This window comes from Pomacea canaliculata, linkage group LG13 (assembly GCF_003073045.1).
Source record: "Pomacea canaliculata isolate SZHN2017 linkage group LG13, ASM307304v1, whole genome shotgun sequence".
NCBI lineage: Eukaryota > Metazoa > Mollusca > Gastropoda > Architaenioglossa > Ampullariidae > Pomacea > Pomacea canaliculata.
The window spans coordinates 23,034,532-23,057,024 of record NC_037602.1 but is presented as its reverse complement, the minus strand read 5'-3'; the positions used below and the strand labels follow the sequence as shown (position 1 = coordinate 23,057,024).

The 22,493-nt window shown below is 38.4% G+C and overlaps 2 protein-coding genes across 2 annotated transcripts; one reads left to right on the top strand and one right to left on the bottom strand.

Annotated features, from left to right (window-relative positions):
- The first annotated feature begins 1,460 nt into the window (after positions 1 to 1,460).
- Positions 1,461 to 5,426, top strand: LOC112553612 (methyl-CpG-binding domain protein 2-like). The gene is given in 6 exon segments (XM_025220953.1): positions 1,461 to 1,642; positions 2,423 to 2,580; positions 3,155 to 3,301; positions 4,943 to 5,032; positions 5,159 to 5,278; positions 5,281 to 5,426. Coding segments are annotated over 6 exon segments (750 nt in total). The 5' UTR covers positions 1,461 to 1,553.
- A 3,917-nt stretch (positions 5,427 to 9,343) lies between these two features.
- Positions 9,344 to 16,411, bottom strand: LOC112553611 (ubiquitin-conjugating enzyme E2 R2-like). Its single transcript, XM_025220952.1, has 4 exons — positions 16,406 to 16,411; positions 15,176 to 15,273; positions 10,590 to 10,724; positions 9,344 to 9,609 (listed from the first exon to the last, which is right to left on the bottom strand). The coding sequence occupies exons 1-4, from the start codon at positions 16,409 to 16,411 to the stop codon at positions 9,399 to 9,401; spliced, it is 450 nt and encodes a 149-aa protein (XP_025076737.1). The 3' UTR covers positions 9,344 to 9,398.
- Positions 16,412 to 22,493: the final 6,082 nt, after the last annotated feature.

The window sequence follows — 22,493 nt, the reverse complement described above, 5'->3', positions numbered from 1 at the left end:
CCACCTACCGGGACCGAGCAAAAGTGGCATAGTAGCGAGAGTGGCATAATACGGAGGGTTCGTAAATACGGCTTTATTTGCTCAAGTTACCCGTCAGTCCAAAGCTCTCAAGGATCGTCGGCTGGCACTAGCTGTCTCCTCTCTCCCCCTCACCTCTTCATCCTCCACCCCTCCCAACCACATCCGCTCACCTGCATCCTGTCGCTAGTCGACCCCCTCCCGCTCTCCCTCTGTCACGTGACTGTCACCCGGCCAGCGACCTACCCCTATCGCCAGCCTCCACCCTCCCTGTGTGCGTGCTATGTTCCATCCACCTAACTGCGATGTCCCACACTGCCATACAGTATAATAGTCAAGCTCTGCGCGGAATTTTACAACTTGTGTCTTTTAACAGTCACACACAAGTGGCATAGTAGCGAGAGTAGGGGGGCATAGTAATTTTTTTTTACATTGAATTTATAGTCGGACGAGCAAAAGTGGCATAATACCGAGAGTGGCATAGTAGAGGGGTGGCATAGTAGGGAGATTTGACTGTATATGCTACATTTGACATCCTACTATATAATTAAAGTCTATTTCTAGTATGCCAGGACTATACTTTTCACCCTATCAGCTTTTGAAACAATTAGTTTGTTTCCTTTCTTTGTTTTCAGTGTCAGTGTTAGAAAAAAAAATGCCTTATGATCTGCTTGCCTAAATTAGATTAAGCAGTGTTTTACTTATATTCCATGCAAACTCATTTATTTCAATGGTCTGTTGTTCATTGTCACAGTATTGATAAGAGGTTGACATTTTCATCACCACATAACCTAACTTATTGAAAATTCCACCAGGTACCTGATACTTAAGCATCTGTTTAGTTTTCATTTCTAAGTAATAGGGAACAAATAGTTATAGAAAACAAATGTTTATCGGAAAACTTATATAATTTCTTTTGTCACTAAAACAGGATGAGGAAAAAAGATCCAGAAATGTTTAATATAATCGTAAAATACGTGTACTTATTGTGTGAAAAAGGCCGGGGGAGGAAGGGTGCAAGGAATGAATGAAAGCATTTATGGATTCACTAAATAAAATTGTCGGTATATCGCAGTTCTCCGTTTCATTATTATAATAAAAACTTTGTAAAGCAAGTAATAGTGTTTGTGTGTATGTTTGATGTTTGTGTATGTTGCTACAGCCAGCTGGCTACAGCTAACTTGTTATAACATCACGCTTTTAAAAGTAGCCAAAGAAGCTGGCTACATTTTAAAAGTAGCCAAAGTAGCTGGCTACTTTTGCAAAATTGTAGCTGTAGTGTAGCCGGCTACATTTTGAAAAAAAGTAGCTGTAGCCTAGCCGGCTACAAATTAAAAGTAGCTTGCCCATCCCTGACGCTGAGGCCAAGTACGTGGTGTTGGTGGCCACACCTACTGACAACTCAAACGGTTTGATTCTCACGTGGCCAAGTTCTCACACGGCGCGCTTGTGCGCTTGTGCCTGCAGTCGCCAGTCGCTTTCTTTGAGACGCGGACCTGTGTACAAGTTTCAGAAGCCTTTTCTCTCACTGGACAATGTCTGCTTTACCGCATGGATGGAAAAGAGAAGAAGTTGTAAGACAATCTGGTCTGTCTGCTGGTAAAACAGATGTGTATTATTATAGGTGAGAAGTATTGTGTAATATGTGGCCGTAGTAGCAATTTTAGCAGTGAGATACTTCAGGCTGACACAGGAATTTTGTTGTTGTTTTTTGTTTTTTAACCAAATACAAAATCTTGTAAGATAATTACATATTGTTTTGTGTTGACCTAGTCTTCATCATGTCACAAAGCAAACAAATTTTCTTTTTGTGTGTAACATCAACCAATGAAACTAAGTAAATTATTACGGAAACTGGACGTCACCGCCATAATATTCACTGTTTATGTAACTCCCAGAGTAACGCACCACACGAATAACAGGACGATACATATAAAACTCGTCATTTTTAAATCGTGTTATTTTACACTTGCAGCACATACATCCCTTACATACTTTTGTATAAGGCTTGTTGCAGTTAAGGATCTAGAGATTCCTTCAATTCCAGGTGACCTTGTAAATATATATTCTTAACCATCACCTTGTAAATATCCACCCTTCTTTATGTTTATTCAATTTTTTCTAATGCTTAATTAATTCATTTATTTAGTTAATTTCGTTCCCTGTAAAGGGCGAGGGCTAAATGGAAAAAAGCGCTCAGCTGCTTATTTTACCCCTCGTAAATATTGAATTGAATCAAGGCTTTATTCTAAATAGTACATTGGTGGGAAAGAAATCCTAAGTTTTTATTAATTACACTTCAATTTATTAGGAACCTTTTTAAGAAGACATGTTTTTGAAACACAAGGAAGTACACAACAGACAACTGAAAATTATAGACTGTAAAACGTCATTTTTTTTTCAGTCCTGATGGAAAGAAGATAAGGAGCAAACCTCAGCTAGCTCGCCTTCTTGGTGATGCTTTTGATCTGAGTGCATTTGATTTTCGGACAGGGCGTATCATCTATAGTGCTGTGCGTAAAAGCAAGCGTCAGAAAGGCTCCCCTTTTGACTTTGCAAGAGGTAAGCATAAATCAAAGGTCTTGTATTAGGTTTATGACTAAAGTTAAATAATAATACCATTGTTAAAACATTAACATAGAACCTCCTTCTTTTGGACACAGGCTTTTCTTGACATGAAGTTCTATCTTAAAAAATAAAATAAAACAAAAAACCAACAACTTTCTTCCTTTCAGGAAGTGGAATGGGCTGGAGACATAGCTTAGACAGTGTTGTTTTGAATGTATATCTAAACTAATGTTTTCGTGAACGACATAAAACACACTTTCATTTCTTTCTCCATGTTTATCAATGTTGTAGCTGTCTTAGCATATATGCATTCCATGAAAATTTAGCTTCTTACATATCAAATTTGTCACCTGATTAGGGTGTTCCAGTGACACAACAGTTAGCACCTGTCACCAACATAGTGAAGGCTGACTTTTTCTCTGCATGTGGCAGGGCTGCTGCCTTGCAGTGATAATAACAATTAACCCTTTGTCAACTGATTGACAATTGCTAATTAGCATACTGTGCTAGCAGGACAAAATGCATCTCTTTAATGACTCACAACATCTGGAAACTTAACACATTGCAGGCATGCGGTTAGACACCAGTTTGGTGCTGCCTATACGCCAGACAGCCTCCATTTTCAAACAGCCAGTGACTGTAATCCGAAATCGCCCAGAAAGCAAAACAAAGACAGACCTTAAACATGGTGTTCAGGAGCAGCCTCGACAGGTGGGTGCTTGACATGCAGAATTGTAGAGTCTCTATTTTAGTATCTCTAGATATGCTAAATCCAAACTTTTAAGATTCACTGTTTAATAGTAGTAATGGACAATTTTAATAACAACAATTGAATATCACCAATGAAACTGACAGTCCATCATATGGGAAGTACAAGTGTCATGAAACAAATCAACAAAGTATGTGGATGAAGATAAAAGACTGAGGAGTGAGCAGAACAGTGCGCTTGATTATGAAAGATTTATTAAAGAAGTAGGTATTAATTAGTAGACATGTTTGATGTTACAAATGTGCAAGTAGGGGAATGAATGTGAAGAACGGTAAGCCATGTGGTGAAGGCTGTATTTAGGCAAGGCTTTTTACCATATTTCTTCTTGGTCTGGAAAACAGTGGTTGTAACTTTTCAAAAAGAGCTAAAAAAGTTGGTAGTTACTGGAGGTATAAAATATGTAAAACTCGGATGAACAAGATATCCAGTAATTGCATATAGAATACAAGTTCAGTGACCCTACACGAGAATGTGTGGTGGATTATTTTTGGCAGTTTGGGAGGGGGTTGGGAGTAGAGGTAAATACATTATTTTCGCTTTGATTTTTTTTGGTAATCTTGTGATCAGTGACTGAACACCAGGCAATTACACACAGATGCATGTGTATGCACATAAATACACACTAATCAGTTTTGCTGACCCATATATAACACTTAGCATGGGAATCAGTTATTAATTTCTCCACGTCAGCAGCATAAAAGGGGTTCTTGTTCTTTCCAAACCAGCACCGAGTCAATTTGACCAGCAGACAGGCTGTACCACCACAGTTGTTTGGCATTCAGGAGCAACATTATGCATATATACTCTTGATGCTGTTCAGCAATTTTTTTGACAAAATTAAAAAAAAACAACCCAATAGTATATATTTACCATTAAAAGGGTCGCAATTTTTATGTTATTTTTGCATTTAAATTGTATAAATTCAGATTCCATTCGTGTATTGGACAACCATGCTCATTTCCATTAGTGTATACATGTGTGTGCAACACCTTCAGCAGTTAATCTGTCATTTTTTTACTTGGAAACTACATCAACAAAGCAGGGACAAAATCTTTCAGGGTAAATCAACGAATGGCATTAATCTCTTGACACAAGACATTAATTTGAAGATTTGTAATTTTTACTTTTCCAAAAGGGCACGTGAAAATAGCTAGTAATTAAAAAAAATCATTTTGTAGCCTTTTTTCATACTCTTTCTTTGCATCATCGTGGTTTGTTTTCAGTTTTATATGTTATGGACTATCATAATCTATTGCATATAGTACTGGACAATGCTGTATAATACAATTTGTTAACCATGTGTCCAAAATATATATTTATGGAAATGCCATTTAGATGTGTCCAATCTTTGGATTTGCCAGAACATTGCTTTGTTAAGGTAGGCTGAGTTAGAAACATTTATTTCAACTTTGAACTTTAGTTATAATTATATCTTCTTAGTTTATGATTTTTTTTTTGAAAATGCTTATTAGCACAAATCAGGATATTAGGTCAAGGTCACATAACTTATACAGTGAAATCTGCATTAAAAGTATAGGATTAGGTGAGAAGAAGGGAAAGCTAACAGGTGCTGGTGATTGTGTACAGTTGTTTTGGAGAAACGTCTGCAGGGTCTGCGAGCCTGTGACAGCAATGAAGAAGAAATTGAGTGTATGGAATTACCTCGTAACATGAATGGTAAGCAGTCTTCAGCCTACAAATAGCAGATTTCATTTTATTACGCTGGCTTAAAATGACACGCAGTCATATTTGTTGATATGTAAAATGTAACAGAAAAGAGTGAACTGATGATGGTTGCTGCAGGTGTTGGTCCAGAGCTTGCTACCGAGAGTGTTCTCCAGAGCATCTCAGCTGCCCTGCATCTGAATGCTGTGCCAGTGACAGGTCAGAGCAGTAGTCGCACAGCTATTCAGAAAAATCCTGGGTCAACATTGATGCTAGTCAGCCTCACATACAACAAATGTTGGTCTCTGATGAGGACATTCAGCGACAAGAACAGCGAGTCCTTGAAGCTCGGCGTCGTTTACAGGATGCTCTCAAAGATGAAGTGTCAGCTGTTAAGACAGTGTAATTATGGGATGGAAAAACAGTGGAAAGCAATTTCTTGTTTTTCAAAGAGGCTTGATTTTACAGGTGTTTTATTAAAGTTAATAGATGTGCTTAGCATTCCTCCCATAGGAAAGGCAGTTGGCAGCTGTCACCATAGAGTATTGGCTACCCTGGGTTCAGGTCTCATTTCAGCACATTGTTCTTGTTCTGCATGTGGCATCTGTTTACAAGGCAGGCTGCTTTGCCATGATATAGCCTTAGTTGCTGGCTTTGTGTAAACACAAGTCCCCCTTGCCCTTCCCTGCCAACCTCTAATAGCATGTCTGAAAATTTCTTTTTTTTAAATGCTGAAACTGTGTGTGCCTGTACGTGTGCATGTGTAATAGAAAGCATATGGATGACATTTGCAATTTAGTGTTTGTATTTTTTTTGCTGAGGTAGTTGTAATAAACTCAACTGAAAGATAAAGTTTTTGTATTCTGTATATTTGATCATTTGTCATGCCTCCTGCTATATTTCAGTGCAATGAAAATGTTTGCAGATATCTGAATCTGTCAGTGGGAACCCTGTGGAGACTGCAGCTTTTTAAACTTTGTCCAGACACTGTGGTTTTACATTTTTCCCTGCATTTAGAAATTTAAACCGTAAACCAAAAATGACAAGATTTTGTCATGTTTCTAAGTTTTTACCTTTAACCATTTAGGTTTCTGCACATATATAACTTTGTGCCTTTATTCTGGATAATCCCATTAAATTTTTAATATCTAATTTGCATTATATGCAAAATTTATGATAAAGACCAGCAAGAACAACTTTTTCTTTCATTCCACTTCTTGCATATTAAGGTGAACTAGAATTAAAGAGCAGAATAAATGACTTTTATGACTGTAAATGTTATTTCTCTGCTTATTCTGTTATCAATGTCATTTTAGAGTAATTTTTGTATAGATTTTAAAAGAAAACAGCTATGGCAGATACCACTGATTGCTCATAATAGCAATGTGGATTAGGTGAATCAGCAAGAACTAGAATAAAATCTGATTTTAGCATCAAATAAATACTAAGTGCTCATATTGATCTAAATGTGATATGTCACTTTATTCTAGATCTGGCAAAGAAGATGGAGGTATATTTCTGCCAGTCCTATAAATTAGTCTTCAACCCAGGAAAATTTCTTTGCACTCATTACTTTCCCTAGGAGAATTCACCAGACTCCATTCCAAAAGTTGCAGTTGATGATGAATGAAGCATGCAATACAAAGATGATGCTGATATCTGGAACATTCTTCTTTGAACATAGCAGTTTACCTGCCACCATCTCTTTCTAGTTGCGAAAACTACATTTACAACCCTTTGTTCTTTTATAGGCACTTCATAAATGGAAAGATGAGCTGCTGTGAACTACCTTTGTGTTTTAACTCAACTGTGAAACCACTTGCACATCATTATATGTCATGAAAAGAGAAAATGAGGAACAGCATGGATTCTGAAGGGGGGGAAAAAAAAGCCTTGAAAAATCCAAATTATAATCTACAAACCCAGTTAAGGAAGCATGAAATCAGTCTAAGCATTAAAACTCAATTAGTAGAGGTCTTGCATTAAGGATTGCCCAGACAAGATGCTTAAGTGTTTCTATCACTGTGACAACCAGATATGTCAAATTATCAGAGAGATGCAAAACCTCCCAACCACATTTGTAAAATACTGATTAAAAATAAGTGTTTTGTACACTAACCTCAAAGGTCAAGGATAATGTGCATGCACACTACATTAAATGGAATTCCTTCTCAATCTTATTATTAACAAAAAATTTTAATATAAAAATTGTTGGTGGGGGATGGGTGTTTGTTGAATATACTTTAAAAAGCTCAAACTTTCTGTCCACAACCACTCAAACCCAACCTTCCCATTATAATAACAACAAATATATCCAAGCTATAAAACAGGCAGCTCTGACGGGAAAGTGGACCACACACAATATCTTATAAAATGTACAAGTTGAATGAAAAAAAACCAAAACATCAGCATGTGGCAACATAACACGCGAAGTGAACAATGCTACACAATCAGATCACATGATGTAAATGATATGAGGAAATGCTATTATGTCACATTGTTGGCAACATCAGGTATGCATGAGATGAACAGATACCAACTTAGAACTACAACAGATCAACCACTGACTCATGCAGACATTACTGATTTAAAGATGAAGCAAATGGATGATAATACTCTCATGCAGGCATAATGAGAAATAGGAAATAATAATGCAGCTGAGAAGACCATGCTACACATCCCACGGACCAAAGGACAGGAACAGAGAATAAGGCTGCAAACATGATAATATTACCACATACTATATCCCTGAAATCAAAGAGGATACTGCAGTCATCACTGCAAGTTGTAACAAGCCATTATCAATGTATTATATATATTATAAACTACATTGGGTGGAATGACAGTGAAGATACCTTATATACTCCTTAAATTACCCCACCTTCAACATTATTTGGCAAGTGATCCTGGTGATATAAATGAAATCATCACCACATAATGGTGGCCACACAATCTGCTTGTGCCCAGTGATGTTATAGAATGACTTTTACAGACAAATTTTTACTGAAGTCCTTTTCATTACTGCATACATGGGAAAAGTTTCTAAAACTCCAAGTTAAAATTTCAACTCTGGAAATATACTGTAAACCTTCTTATGTCGACTTGCTGTAGCATGTATCCAAATATGTGACTTAAATCAATCTTTACACAAAAACAATCCATAATGGATAAACTCCATATTAGCTCTGCAAATTCCTTAACTAAGCATAAAGGGTGGATAAAGATCAAGGTGGACGAGCTGACATGGTCAGATGCAACACTGCTAAATAACCACAAAATGAATTGTTGCAGAAGATATTTCTTACTCTGCAGATGGCAATTTTTTACATTAACTAGTGCAAAGATCAGTCCTCAAGGAATTCCATCACCACATTTAGATTATCTTTTGGTTTGTATAACTGTTTACAAGATAGATAAAGTAGTATAAGGAATTTGTTTGGATTTACCAGAAAGTGATGTATAAAGAGGGATGCAGGAAGGAAACTTTTTGTATTTTTCAAACTTAGTTTTGCTCCCCTCTGTTGTTTACTTATGATTTTGTCAGAAAGAATGAATTTTGTGTACATCAAGGTAGCAGTTAATGTTAATAAGCATCACTCCATCTGCAATGCAGGAAGCATCCACTCTATGGCCAGCAAGAATTGATGAACAAACAAGTTTAATGCACAAAGACCAACAACAAACACAGCAAGACAGATTTAGTCATTCTATGGATGTCAAACAAATTTCAAAACTGATTTAAACACTGACCCCATTCACTCTTACCAATCAACTTGCAAACCAAACAATTCATACTTACACTAGCACAAGGGACATAGTCATTTCAGGACTATTAATAGTGTCCCCTGTGTTTATTTTTAAGCACTTACTAAAACCCAATGCTAATTTATCTACATTACAAACACTTCAACATACCCAATGCTGTTGAAATTATTTTCTAGAGATAATAGACTCAATTTTTATTTTAAAAAATCAACTTACTAAAGCTGCATTATGTTTTACAGAATCAAGACAGAAAATCATCACTGTGCAAAAATTAAAAGCTATTAGAAGAAAAAAAGATCTTCAAGCAGTGAAGCATTTTTGTCTGTTAAAATGAAATGTATCTTCCTTAACCAGAAATGCACGGCGATATGAGTGACTCCCTCTGACAAGATGCCAGGCAGCTGGAGCCAGCTCTCATCATTCATCCACAAGTGACTTGCTGTTAGAAAGAATCCCCAATCATCTTGAATGCTGCACTTCGGGTGTGAGCATACACACCACTTTCCATTCCCATCCTTTGGAATTGTTTATGTGAATAAAATGGCCCAGACATGCACAATGGTTGTTTAAAGAACTTGTCCACTCTGCTTGAATAAACCAAACTGGAATATCATCAGCATTCCTCATTGCCTGAATCCATGTCATCCTCATCTTGATACATTTCTTCATCTTCCACATCATCTACATAGTCATCATCATCATAGAAGTCAGCATCCACCTGATTGTCCTGTGGAGGGCGACTGCTGACACAGTACTCTTGAAGTGTCATGGGCACTTTTACTCCGTCTCTTTCTGCTTCCTCCTTGGTTGCCTGCACTTGCTTTCTGCACACAATACACAGCAAACCTTTGTGTAAACTCATAAAATCAAATACAGAGAATCTAGTCTAATAAAACCCCGCTAAACCAAATAGATACTGAAATTACCAACAAGTATATAGTTAATAACGAATTTGACACTATTTAACCACTCATAGTTTCTGGCTATTCTACTGGCTCAGCTTAGACAATACTTTTGCAACTTTCATCTAGTGCCAAAATATTTGCATTTCAGCCTGTGAAACTTGTGTATTAAAACCTCCCTATTAAAACTCACCAAAATTGGGACACAACTGAGCAGGATCCTATCAGGTTAATCTGCTTTTATTCTAGGAACTATAACTTCAAACACCTATAAATTCAAGTTCATTTATTTAAATGTTTTAATAAAGCTCGTAAAACATCATCATAATACTTGTCAGTCATGAGTGAAGATTTATAAGGGAACTAACTCTCCAGATAAGCGATCAAAACACAGGTACTGTGGTAGACAATGATGAGTTGTTAACATTTATTATTTATATTTTTTAACCTGATTTCTGCAGAAGGTTGAAATAAATCACAGTCAGTCCATCACAAGAATCTTATTTTTATAAATGTGAATTATGCAAAGGGCCATCAATGAAGCGCAAGTGACATGTGTTGGTAGAGAGATAGCAACGAAGCAGGACTGGTCATAGCAAAATGTGTTCATGAAATGGGGCTGCAGTACGAAAGTTCTTAATAAGGAGATTTTACTGTACCTTTGCTCTTTATCATGAAGCTTTATGACAGAACAGACAGTAACAAAATAAGAACTTATTTATTACAGCTTCTAGTAATGCAATGAAATTTTAGGACTCGTTTGTTAATAATGTCACAACATTTATCACAACAGAAAAAAAATCATAGCTCTTTCGTGGGTGTAAGTGAAGGAAAGGGAGAAAGAGAGAGACAGAAATTAGTAGCAAAAAAGGAAAAAGAAAAAAAAAAAACTGCTCTATTACCGGATAATATTTTCGTATTCCTTTTCTTTGCCTTTGGAGTCTTTCCACTTGCGAAACATGACAGATGCATCAACATTAGCTGGTGAAAATGTGTTGGGCTCATTTAGAAGAGAGATAATACTCAGAAGTATTGTCCTGCAGATGCAAAGCAACAAATGTGTACTATTAACACTGTGCACCAGGATGACAATGGTAAGTTTTATATGTAAATAAATGTATACTGAAGCACTCTGGGAACTGAAAGGTGTGCTACATACCAACCAGGATCTGTAATTGTAGAATGCCTGCTTGTGATGGGCAAATGTGAAGCAATAAGAATAAACAAGTTTTGCACAGTCAAGAATAAAGTTGAAACATGTTTACAGTTACAAGGCCTTTCAATGCTTTATCTACAATACTTTCTTAAACCTCTAGGGAACGCTACAAAGTACAGTGGAACCTCGGTTAACGAACTTAATCCGTTCTGGAAAGCTGTTCGTTATCCGAAACAATTTTTTTCCATAAGAAATAAAGGAAATAGATTTAATTGGTTCCCAGTCCCTGTTGACTCGCTAATATTTGAAAGTTACAGGCTATATAGGTATTTGTTTTAATGAGAACAGTTATAATGCAATATAAATGGAGTTAAATAAACATAAAAACATTAACGAAAGCATTTAAACATCAGAACACTTGCCGTATTGACGACGTGGTTGGAAGCAGGTGAGGGGAGGAAGGGGTGGAATTACTGCTTTGATTCCACCTCCATGAGCACACGTGACCCCCTGTGGGACCCCGGGGTATGCTTGCCTAGCAAGCATTGCAAGAATAGGGTCCCTGCCATCCAGCCAGGCATGTCGTAAGAGGCGACTAAGGTGGACACCTCACCTAGAGGTAAAATAGGTTGTGGTAGGGCTAACAACCCCACCATGTAAAAAAAAAAAAAAAAAAAAAAAAAATCCTGTTACAGAAACTAAAACCAGAGAACTCGTCACAGATGGCGAAGGTAATGAGGCACACCAGGAGACTGGACTAATGACGGACGACAGCCAAACCCGAAAGGGAGCTGGCGCCCCGACAGCGGATTTACTGAAGCCGAGGCAGAAGTTGAGGGTGGGTGCTGGAACGTCCAGACCTTGTACCAGACTGGCAGGATGCTCCATTAGTCAAGGAGTTTGACAACTACAACTTGGACATCCTGGGAGTCAGTGAGGTCAGATGGACCGGCACGGGAAAGAGGAGACTAGCGTCAGGACATACCATCTTGTTCTCAGGAAGATCAGACGCTCAGCACTCTGAAGGAGTAGCTCTACTCCTCAACAAGAAAACGGAAAAGGCACTGCTGGAATGGAAGCCTTATGGACCTAGGCTTTTGAGAGCAAGATTCCATTCAAAGTACACCAAGCTGACAGTGCTAGCCTGCTATGCACCAACAAATGACTCTGAGGCAGAAGAGACAAGGATGCTTTTTACGATCAGCTCCAGGCAGCCTCAGAAAGCGTTCCAGCCCACGACATGTTGCTCATCATCGGCGATCTCAATGCAAGGTGGGAAGTGACAACACCTGCAGGGAGCATGTCATGGGCAAACATGGAATCGGAAGCATCAATGACAACGGAGAGAGACTGGCAGACTTTTGTGAAGAAAACAACCTACTGATTGGAGGCACACTCTTCCCACACAAAGACATCCACAAGGCAACATGGACATCACCAGATGGGATCACAAAGAACCAGATAGACCATGTCATCATCAACCGAAAAATGGAGGAGCTCACTTCAAGATGTTAGAGCCTACAGAGGAGCAGACATTGCCAGTGACCACACTCTTGTGATAGCCACAGTTTTCTGAAGCTGCGTCGATCACGAGGAAAACAGGCACGTCAGCAGAGAGTGGACTCCGGCAAACTAAAAAATCCAGCCACCGAAAGGGCCTTTGCTATGGAAGTAAAGAACAGGTTCCAGCACTAGGAGACCAACAAGAGATGACCTTAGACGACTTCAATCGAGTCTTACAGGAATCAGGAGAGAAATACTGGGCTTCCAACGGAAAAAGAAAGAACAGTGGATCAGAGAAGAGACATGGAAGAAGATAGAAGAGAGAAAGTCAGCCAAACAAAGAATCAACAGCACCAGATCTGAACGCCTGAAGGAACAACACAGACAAAGATATGCAAAACTGAACAAAGAGGTAAAGAGGATGACAAGAACCGACAAAAGATATCAATAGAGAAACTGGCAGATGAAGCAGAAAATGCAGCAAGTAAAATGACCTGAAGACACTGTACAGATTAACAAACAGCTAAACAACGGGTTTAAGAACATGGATGTGCCAGTGAAAGACGTGAACGGTAATGTCGTCGAGGAGAGGCAGGAAAACTACAGCGCTGGAGGGAGCATTTTGAGTCAGTTCTGAACAGACCAGATCCCCCTCAGCTTGCAGACATCCAGCCAGCAGCTATAGACCTTGACATCTGCACAGACCACACCAAGCCTGGAAGAAGTGACAGCAGCAGTCAAGACAATGAAGAGCGGCAAAGCACCAGGGGCAGATGGAATAACAGCAGAGATGTTGAAAGCAGACGTGAATGTGACAGCTCCCAAGCTGACTGAAATCTTCAGGCAAATTTGGGAATCAGGGCAGGTCCCTGTTGCGTGGAAGACAGGGCTCATCTTCAAGTTACCCAAGAAAGGAGATCTTGGAGACTGCAATAATTGGAGGGGCATAACACTTCTTTCCCTCACCAGCAAGGTCTTCAGCAAGATTGTTTTGTCAAGACTGACGGCAACTCTTGAGAAAGACCTCCGACCACAGCAAGCAGGATTTCGCCCTGGGCGATCCTGCTCCGAACACATCTTCATTCTGCGACAGATTCTGGAGCAGAGCAACGAATGGAACACACCGCTGTACATCAATTTCATCGACCTGGAGAAGGCTTTTGACAGCATCCACCGCGAGTCCTTATGGAAGATCCTGAGGCATTACGGAGTCCCTGCAAAACTTGTTCAGGTTCATTGCAATGCTGTACAGCGATTTCAAATCCCAGGTTGTCTGTGACACGGAGCTCACAGACCCCTTCAACGTCAAGTACCGGGGTGAAGCAGGGCTGCATTCTGTCGCCGTTCCTCTTCATCCTGGCCATGGACTGGATCATGAAGACTCTCCACCGACAGCGAGAGGAGAGGGCTCAGATGGACCATGACTATGACAGCAACAACAGCACTGGAAGACTGGACTTTGCTGATGACATTGCCCTGCTGTCACACACGCACCAAGACATGCAGGAAAAAACAAAGGCCTTCTCAGAAACAGCTGGAAACCTTGGCTTGAAGGTCAGCACAAAAAAGACTAACAGTATGAGAGTGAACGCCAGAGTCCAAGACAGCATCAAACTAAATGGAGAAGAGATTGAGGAAGTTGACAGTTTCACCTATCTTGGGTCCAAAATGTCAAACACTGGGGATGCGGAGGTGGAGATTCGAGCCCGACTGGCGAAAGCCAGTCAGGCCTTTGCCTCATCAGGAGCACATGGAAGGCAAAAAACATCAGCCAGAAGATCAAGCTGAGAATCTTCAAGTCAAATGTGATCAGCACCCTCCTTTACGGATCAGAATCTTGGAAGATGACCAAAACCATCAGTAACAAGCTTGACGTCTTCCAAAACAGATGCCTCAGCGCATACTTAACATCTTTTGGCCAAACACCATCACCAACGAAGAACTCCACCGAAGAAGTGAAACCGAGTCCATCACCACGCAGGTTCAACGAAGGCGTTGGCGATGGATTGGACATGTGCTCCGCCAGCAGACAGCAGACCTTTCCAGAGTCGCCCTACGATGGACTCCAGACGGCCGAAGAAAACGAGGCGCCCAAAGGAAACTTGGAGAGAACAGTGGAAAGGAGATGAAAGGAAAGGCTGGACATGGGGTCACCTAGAGCGTGTTTCAGCCGATCGACATCGGTGGCGGACTCTGGTTGAGGCCTTATGTGCAACCTGATGCACAAAGAGGAATAGATAGATAGAGCACACGTGACATTATAAAATCGGCTGTGACTTCCCTTTTCTGTAGCTTTGAGGTTAAAGGAAAAAACTTGTCCAGTGTCTGTTCCTTCTGCCTTTTTTGTAAAACTCTTTGGTAATACGACATCACATATCCGACAGACGCATGCCACCTTCATACTTTGAAATCGTTTCCTTTTTCAATTCATTTGTTGGCCGCTTCCTTGTCATTACCTCACTACTATTAATTGCTCTTAATCTTCTTTGGAGCCATGATTGAGGATTATCTTATTAAAATAAAGCACAAAAATCACTAAATAAGAAGGATGCGCATAGATAAGGAACGACCGATCGTAACTGTGTCTTGAGCGCGAATGATGACATGCTGGTCAGTCACGTGGCTGTTTGTTATCTGAAATTTTGTTCAATATCAGAGACAACTTTTTAACGAAATTTTTTGTTCGTATCTGAAATATTCGCTACCGAGGCGTTCGCTAACCGAGGTTCCACTGTATTAATATAATTTAGTTAATGTATTAAACAATTTAGCTGATACTGCACTGTTTGTAAATTACCATCCACCATGCATAAAACTACTAGTCCTGACCTCACAGTTTGTGTGGGATTCCACCGTTCTGATGGTAGCTCTCCACTCTGAGGGTCGTCAACAGGAGGATGCAAGATGGAAATGCAAACCTCACCATTCTACGCAAAAAACAAACACAACATTATCATTTAATGGTGCTGCGTCCAAAGACAAGCACTTGTAATATGTAAATCGCAATGCTACAAAAACAAGATGAGAAAATAATACCTACACAGGAGGAATATATGTAGAAGTTTTTTCCTAATATGTAGACCTGTGTATGAAGTCAGAAACTGAATGGAACACTACTCAATGCTTGTAACCAATACAGGTTAGGTTAGAATGCAACCTTTTGGACGATTGTGGAACAATCTTCTGTAAGGTTAGTCTTTGCAATGACTTTGTATGCACTTTGGAGTTGTTACCGTTAAACCTACAGCGATTGCCCTTTACTATCGGAATACAGTGAGTTCTCACAGTTATTTGTTCTACAGCTCTGTTACTATTTCTGCTTTTGTTCAGTGTAATGAGTCCGCCTTTGGCTGAGATATTGTGCTTTATAAATTCCACTTATTATTACTTCAGTGCAATCATTGATACTTATAATTGTTATACTTATGCCTATTGTTAAAATGTTTAGCTTGAATTCTCCTTCAAAATATATCTTTATTATTTAAGTATTCAAGTACTGTACCCAGGTTATGTACCATCTGTTCTACCTGATGTGCAGGATATGCCTTGGTGTTATTTGAAATTTTATATAAATTTTATGCCAGGGTTCACTGTGTAGGTTGTGTGCATTGTCTGTAAGCAGTGAATCACAAAGCTTTCTCTAAGCTGTAAAGTAGCAGCAAGCTTCCATTATTTCTAGTTCTTATTTGAGATGATAAACTATTTGGTAAACTTCTGTCTGATTGATGAAATGTAATGTACTTTCATCAATCACTTAAGCTGTTTTATGTCAATTTGTAAACAGCAATAAAAACATTTTAACAGAAATGGATTTGCCAGAATGGGCAGAATCGATGTCAAGACCAAGTTAAAATTTCTGATTTGAGTAATGTGTATAACAGTCCCAGTAAATAACAGAATGCAATAAGAGTAGTTGTTCTTTTAAAAGGAGTCATTTTGACCTCAGTCACTGCATCTATTACCAATCATTTAGTCCAACAGTATGCTCAAATATGGTGCACAAAAGAATTGTGTATCTGCTCATTCTGCCTTCGTAGGTTTACTGAAAAGCAACCTTACCTCCATAAACGTTAGATGCCACATTTTGTGATAAAGCGAACATCTGGTGGAGATAAGGATAGTCAGCTGGAACTTCATGTGTGCCTGCATGACAAATAATGACATCAGGATTAGTCAGAGCTCCATGTGTGCTTGACAAATATGACAAGTCTAAGCCCATTCATTATATCGGTTTCCTTGTTAAATTCTTGCAACAGCTTATTACAACATATATCGTTTCCCTCAGGACGTAACGTCATTATAACTTAACAATTCTATGATCTTGCATCATAGTGTGTACTCTGTGCAGCTTTTGGCCTAAAATAACATTAGTAAGCAAACTGTTGATCATTATATAGACATCAAGTAATGGCTAAGGGACAAAAAGTCTCTCACATGAAGTGATAATGGTTAAATACTTAACAGACAACTACAGAGCTTTTCCATAAACCTGAGAAAGAGCTAAATGTGGTGAAAGCATTGCCTCTGAATGCAAATTTCTTGCCTCAGAAGGTATTTTAACCTTCGATGCTTCAATTCTCAGTGTCTTACAACTAACAATTTTACACATGTACAACAACACCCTGATAAGATTATAAAATATACTTTACTTTGACCACCTCTCTGGCAAACATACTGTAGTGTAATTTCTCAAAATGGATTTCCTGTTTGAGTATTGGCACTGTCTGAATGACTGTTATTATGGAAACTAAGATATCTACAAGGTAAAACAGTGGATAAACACAAGGATGCAGGACAAAAGGAGATAGGTAGTAAATATGCCCATTTTTTTTAAAAAAAGGGAAGAAAAATTCTCAATAAAAAACTTTTTTCTTTGAGAGTGTGATCCTAATGTTGCAACAAAAATGGAATGAGTCAAAACCTGTCAAGCATAACAGCAATTTTTTTTAACTTTGAAATATTATTTAGCATTCTTATATATGAAAGTAATCCGTAACACGAACGCATCTTCCAGAAATACTTTCTGCTCTTCTTGTCTCATCAGTAAGAATATATATAGTGCTTCTTCAAAAACACTTTCTCATTGATTAAAGATTCAAGGATATCCGCAGGTAGCACATATACACAATGTTTATCTTTAGAGTCTTTTATCAACCAGTCTTTATATTTTCTTCCTTTAGCCAGTTCTCCCGAAAAGAAGACTTCCCCGCATTTTTTGAAATTTTTTGAAGACAAAGAAATGTGGTCAGCCGTCAAGACTAAAATCTCGCGAAACGTAAGTTCTTGTCGCGAAAAAGACTTGGCAGCTGTGTGATTAAAATAGCGTGAGACGAAGAGTTGTCTGTATTTCGCCAAAGTCGACTCCAAAAATAAATTGTGGATTTATAAGAGGCATGAAAAAATAAATCTGTGGTAATATTTTATGGATATAAGACTGTAAGGGTCACAGAGAAAATGTAAGGATGTGTGTGAGAATTGTAAGGACCGCATGGCAAATATAAGACTTGTAAGGCCTTATGCAACATTTCTCTATGTAAGAACCCTGCGAACTCTGTTTCAAGTATAATGATACTGCAACTGTATACATTTTCTACCTTTGAATATGCAGGTGTAAAACATAAACATGACAGAGAATGATCAGTGGTGGTGATGATAGTTGGATTAAGGAGTTTTTTAGTGCTAAATGTACATAATATGGACCGTTTGTAACAAGTTTAACTCCTTTGGAAGAGCATACAGAAAATATATTAATACTGTTTGTTATTTTAATCTCAACAGAAGAATTCAATGAAGTGAAACTATGTAACAAACGGAGAATGCTCGATAATTAGATCTCTTTGTACGCAATCCGATAGAGATGGGGAAAAACAATCCGGCTATTAAAAAAAAACAAAAAACGGATGCTAGAAAAATATATCGTACAAACCAGTAATAATTCCTGATAGAGATTTCATTAAAGAAATAATTCCAAATTCAGTGATACATGCGTGATGTATTCATGATCAAGATGTAAACAATGAAAAACATGATGCAGCAACAAAGAAAAAAACGTATAATAGTATTCACGTACACTGTTTATAAGTTTAAAACCCTCACATGGAGTTTAGACTTATGATGTTATGTACCTTGAAATATCCACCCTCATAAAGCGTGCCTGAGTCAAATATTGCGAGATTCCCACTCAAAAATATTGTCCGTCATTGATCAACTTGACTTGAAAACCCTCACACAGGCTCGGCTTGAATCTTTTTTAGTTCCAGCTGCAAAGCCTTTACAGCACTCCCGCTGGACTCTGTGCCATTTTTACAGACACCTCTTTGGCACCTTGTCAGTTGTAAGCCTTCTTTGGGTCCTGAGAAGAAATGAAATCAAGAAAAAAAAAGGAAGGGTATGTTTGTGAACTTGCGATGCGCACCTCAATATGGCGTTTGTAGTCTGACGTCACAGGTTAGTCGTCTCTCAACCAGCAGACGTATAAAAAGCATGAGCGTTTCATCAACATGTATTACAATAAGCATTGCAATGATAATTCAAGGCGCATTTTCGTCGTCTCTACAAAATTTCCTGTCAAAGAGTAAAAAAAAAAAATACTAACATTTGCGACATTAAAAAAAAAGTCGACAAAAAAATTGGTTTTGGAATTCTTCTAGATTGTTCACTTTGCGTGTCATTACATCATGGAGTGTAATGGACATTAGTTCGTGATTAAATAAGCACAGTGTTAACTATTTATTTATGTACGTTATCTTCACGATGACAGCGACAACAACATTTCTAGAAAAAGCAGCTACAGTACCCGTTTCTGAGAAGAAGTTTTCTTTTAGATACAACGATCGAGTGTGGATCACTTTCATACTTGCAAGTTTAGTCGCACTTTCAGTGTTATAATTAAGGATGTTATTATTGTGTGTGTGTGTGTGCTTCATTGCACAAACTGAGACATAAATCGTAAAATTTCTCTGTGTCGATGTTCCATTTGCTCGGTGATAAACAGTTACAAAGTCTGTGGCCAGTCCGCATTAACGTGTTGACATTAGCGATTTCCGATGTAAGCGATGGCAGGCGATTGACCGAAGAAGAGGAAACGGTAGGTACTTACCAATTAATATTTGAGACAGGGACTTGTTATTAATATTTTAAACGCTCGGGCAGTTTTCAGTGTAAACGATTACATTGCATCATGGTAACTTTAAATTTACCGGGTAAGGCCAGAGCTTCACAGATTTTCACCCCAGGTTATTCTCTTCAGCCGCCTCCTGGATTACTGTCACCGATGTTTGGATAAACTGCGTAGAACTGAATTGGAAACAAATCTAAAGTAGGTACAAGAGATTTCATGAAAGGAAAAAGTCTGTGTATAGTATCATCAAGCGACCGTGGTCTGATTGTCGGTAAAAATACTGAATGATTTAGAGACAGAAAATAGCATTCATACTGAAACGACATTTTGTATTACTCTTGCTGCAAAGTTTTTAGCCCAATAGTCTTTTACTGAAATTTCGAATTTTAAGAAGAAATTCTCCAATTAAAATGAATGTCAACATGATTCCAAGTTGTTAGTGGATCAGAGAAAGTTATATAATTAATGAACATGATTGTATCAGATGTTAGCTGTTATTTGTAAACTAGTTCACAGAAACATAGTTCTGATAACAGTTTCATAGTATTAACATAGATTGAGCTGTTTAAAGTGGTGAAATGGGAAAGAGCTTTATAAAATCTTTATTATTGGACTTTTTGTGCTGTGTTGTTGCAATAAGCTTTAGTAAAAGAAGTAAGTAAAATGTCAGCTAATTTTTGTCCCTGGCTAGTTCTGAAACTATTCAGTGCGCTAAAGTGTCATAACGTGAGATTATTATTTTTGTGGTTTTTTGTTGTAAAATTGGATGATATCAGTATTTCAAACAACTGGATACTGCACACTTACACCACTCTGTGCACACTGCCCTTCCCTTCCATAGCTTGGGTGATTTAGTGTGTTCAAGTTGGTGCCAGATGATTTAAGACTGCTTGGTTATAAAAGGAAAACTTCCATTGCCAGCAAAAAAAAGAAATAAACATCTGATTAATCAGGGACGATAAAGGAAGTGGAAGGAGAGTTTAGATTCATCTTTTCAAATTCTCAAGAGATGGTGAACCACATGCTGTGCTCAAGATACAAAAAGTACAAAATACATACATGAACATGCACCTGTTAATAATACAAGAACATGAACACAGAGATAGGAGCGTAGGGAGAAGGGATAATAGGGTGGACAAGTTGTAGTAGGGGATAGAAAATTCTTATAAGCTGTTGCATTTCAAGCTTGGTAAGAGGATATCATAAATACCAAGAAAACAAAGAATATTTGTGAATCATATTTTATTTGCAGCTGGTTAAGCAGTTTTTGGAAGCAGTGAACAATGAGAGACTGATACAATGCAAGGATCCTGTGTCATGCCTTCTGCTGTCAAGTTTTTGCATGGCAAGAAAGTTTGATCTTCAAAAGGGCATGTGAACTGTTGTTGCTCACGAGGTGTGTACTATTTATAATATATTATTTTAGAGACACTTCATAATGTGTTTTTGAACTAGTTGCTCTTGGTCATGAGATGTGTGCAGATGTAAAATTTGTAAAGCGCATATTCACACCTAAGGAGCATGCTCTTAGTGCCCAAGAACAAGAATAAGACATGACAGCATACAAAGACAGGAAAACAAATAACATATGAACTAGAAAAGAATAAACAACAGGACTAATGATGAATACAAACAAGTACAGAAAATACAAACAGGCAACAAAATAACAAGAACTGAGAGTATCATGATTAAGATGAAGCAGGAAGGGTGTGAAAAATGACTAGCATTGTGGGAAAGAGTGTTTAGGAGTAATTTTTATGAAAGAGGTGCGTTTTCAGTGCACGTTTAAAGGATTCATCAGTGGGCTAGGGTGGGGGAGATGGAAAGGGAGAGAGTTCCATTGCTTGGCTGCACAATGACTAAAAATCCTCTGGCGTCATATGTTGTTGTGGTGACAGAAGAGTACAGAGACGATCGTCAGATGAGGAGCGGAGTTGTTGTTAACTGGGATGTAAGGGAAGTGAAGTCCAGAAAAAAATAATCAGGGCAGCTGCCAGCAAAGAAAATTAAAACATAGCGCACGGACAGTTTGTAACTGGATGCAGAGAACGAAAGGGTAGCCTGTGCAGAAAACGGAGAGGAGTGTGTGGTCCCATTTTCCTAACTCTAAGCACCAGACATGCAGCAGAGTTCTTACTTTCTGGAGTTTGTGAAGAAGGTATGCAGGACAGCAACAAGCAAAGAAGTTGCAGTAATCAAGCCTGGATAAAACAAATACAGGCAAGAGTGTTGTAGCACGCATAGACAGAATGTGACAGATGGCGCTGATCTTACGTAGCTCGATAATAGACAGACTGACAGATAGCTGTGAACTTATTTTGCAGAGTCATGTCTGAATCGTGACAATGAATCCCAGATTCCTGACGGATAATATAAAAGTGATGTTGGTTTCGTGCACCTTGATGTGATTTGGTTGGACAAACGAGTGGAGATTGAATTTCTTCTTTCTCAAACATAGGAGAGCTTCATTTTATCATCGTTGAGTTTAAGTTTATTGTACATCCAGTCCTTGACATTAATAATTCGGGCTTCTATTGGTGTTGGTAGCAAAGTGAGAGTTAGCCGGTGAAGTGGAGCAGTACAGTTGTGTGTCATCAGCACTTCGTAAGGGGTCTATAGATGCAGAACGGGTACATTGAGCAATAAAAAGCAGAAAAAGAGACTGCAAACATTCAAAAGAGATAAGTGAGAGCGATAAAGCAGTAGTAAAAGACAAGTATTTGGCAAGTGATGATTGTAGATAATAGCAGTGTAGGACGGGGGAACAAATTTCAGGCAGTAGAAAGATTATTTGTAGCCCACTGGAGTTAGATTGACCACACATGCTGTCGTTGTCTTTCTGTTTAAGCCTTGTCTTTAGTAATGACAAAAATATCAAGGCGGTGGTCTAAATAGCACATTGTATAGTGCTTTTTCCAGTATCAGCCAGACTAAAGGCACTTATAATATAATAAACACACAGATATAAGAATATATGATGGTTTCAAAACAAATAATTCAATGTGTTTCGAAGTGAGTGCTTGCCAG

Coding starts and splice junctions, on each gene's coding strand:
- LOC112553611 (XM_025220952.1), bottom strand. Junction 10,725..15,175: donor AATCCCACACAAACTGTGAG/GTCAGGACTAGT, acceptor TTGCATCTGCAG/GACAATACTTCTGAGTATTA. Junction 9,610..10,589: donor GAATACGAAAATATTATCCG/GTAATAGAGCAG, acceptor TATTGTGTGCAG/AAAGCAAGTGCAGGCAACCA.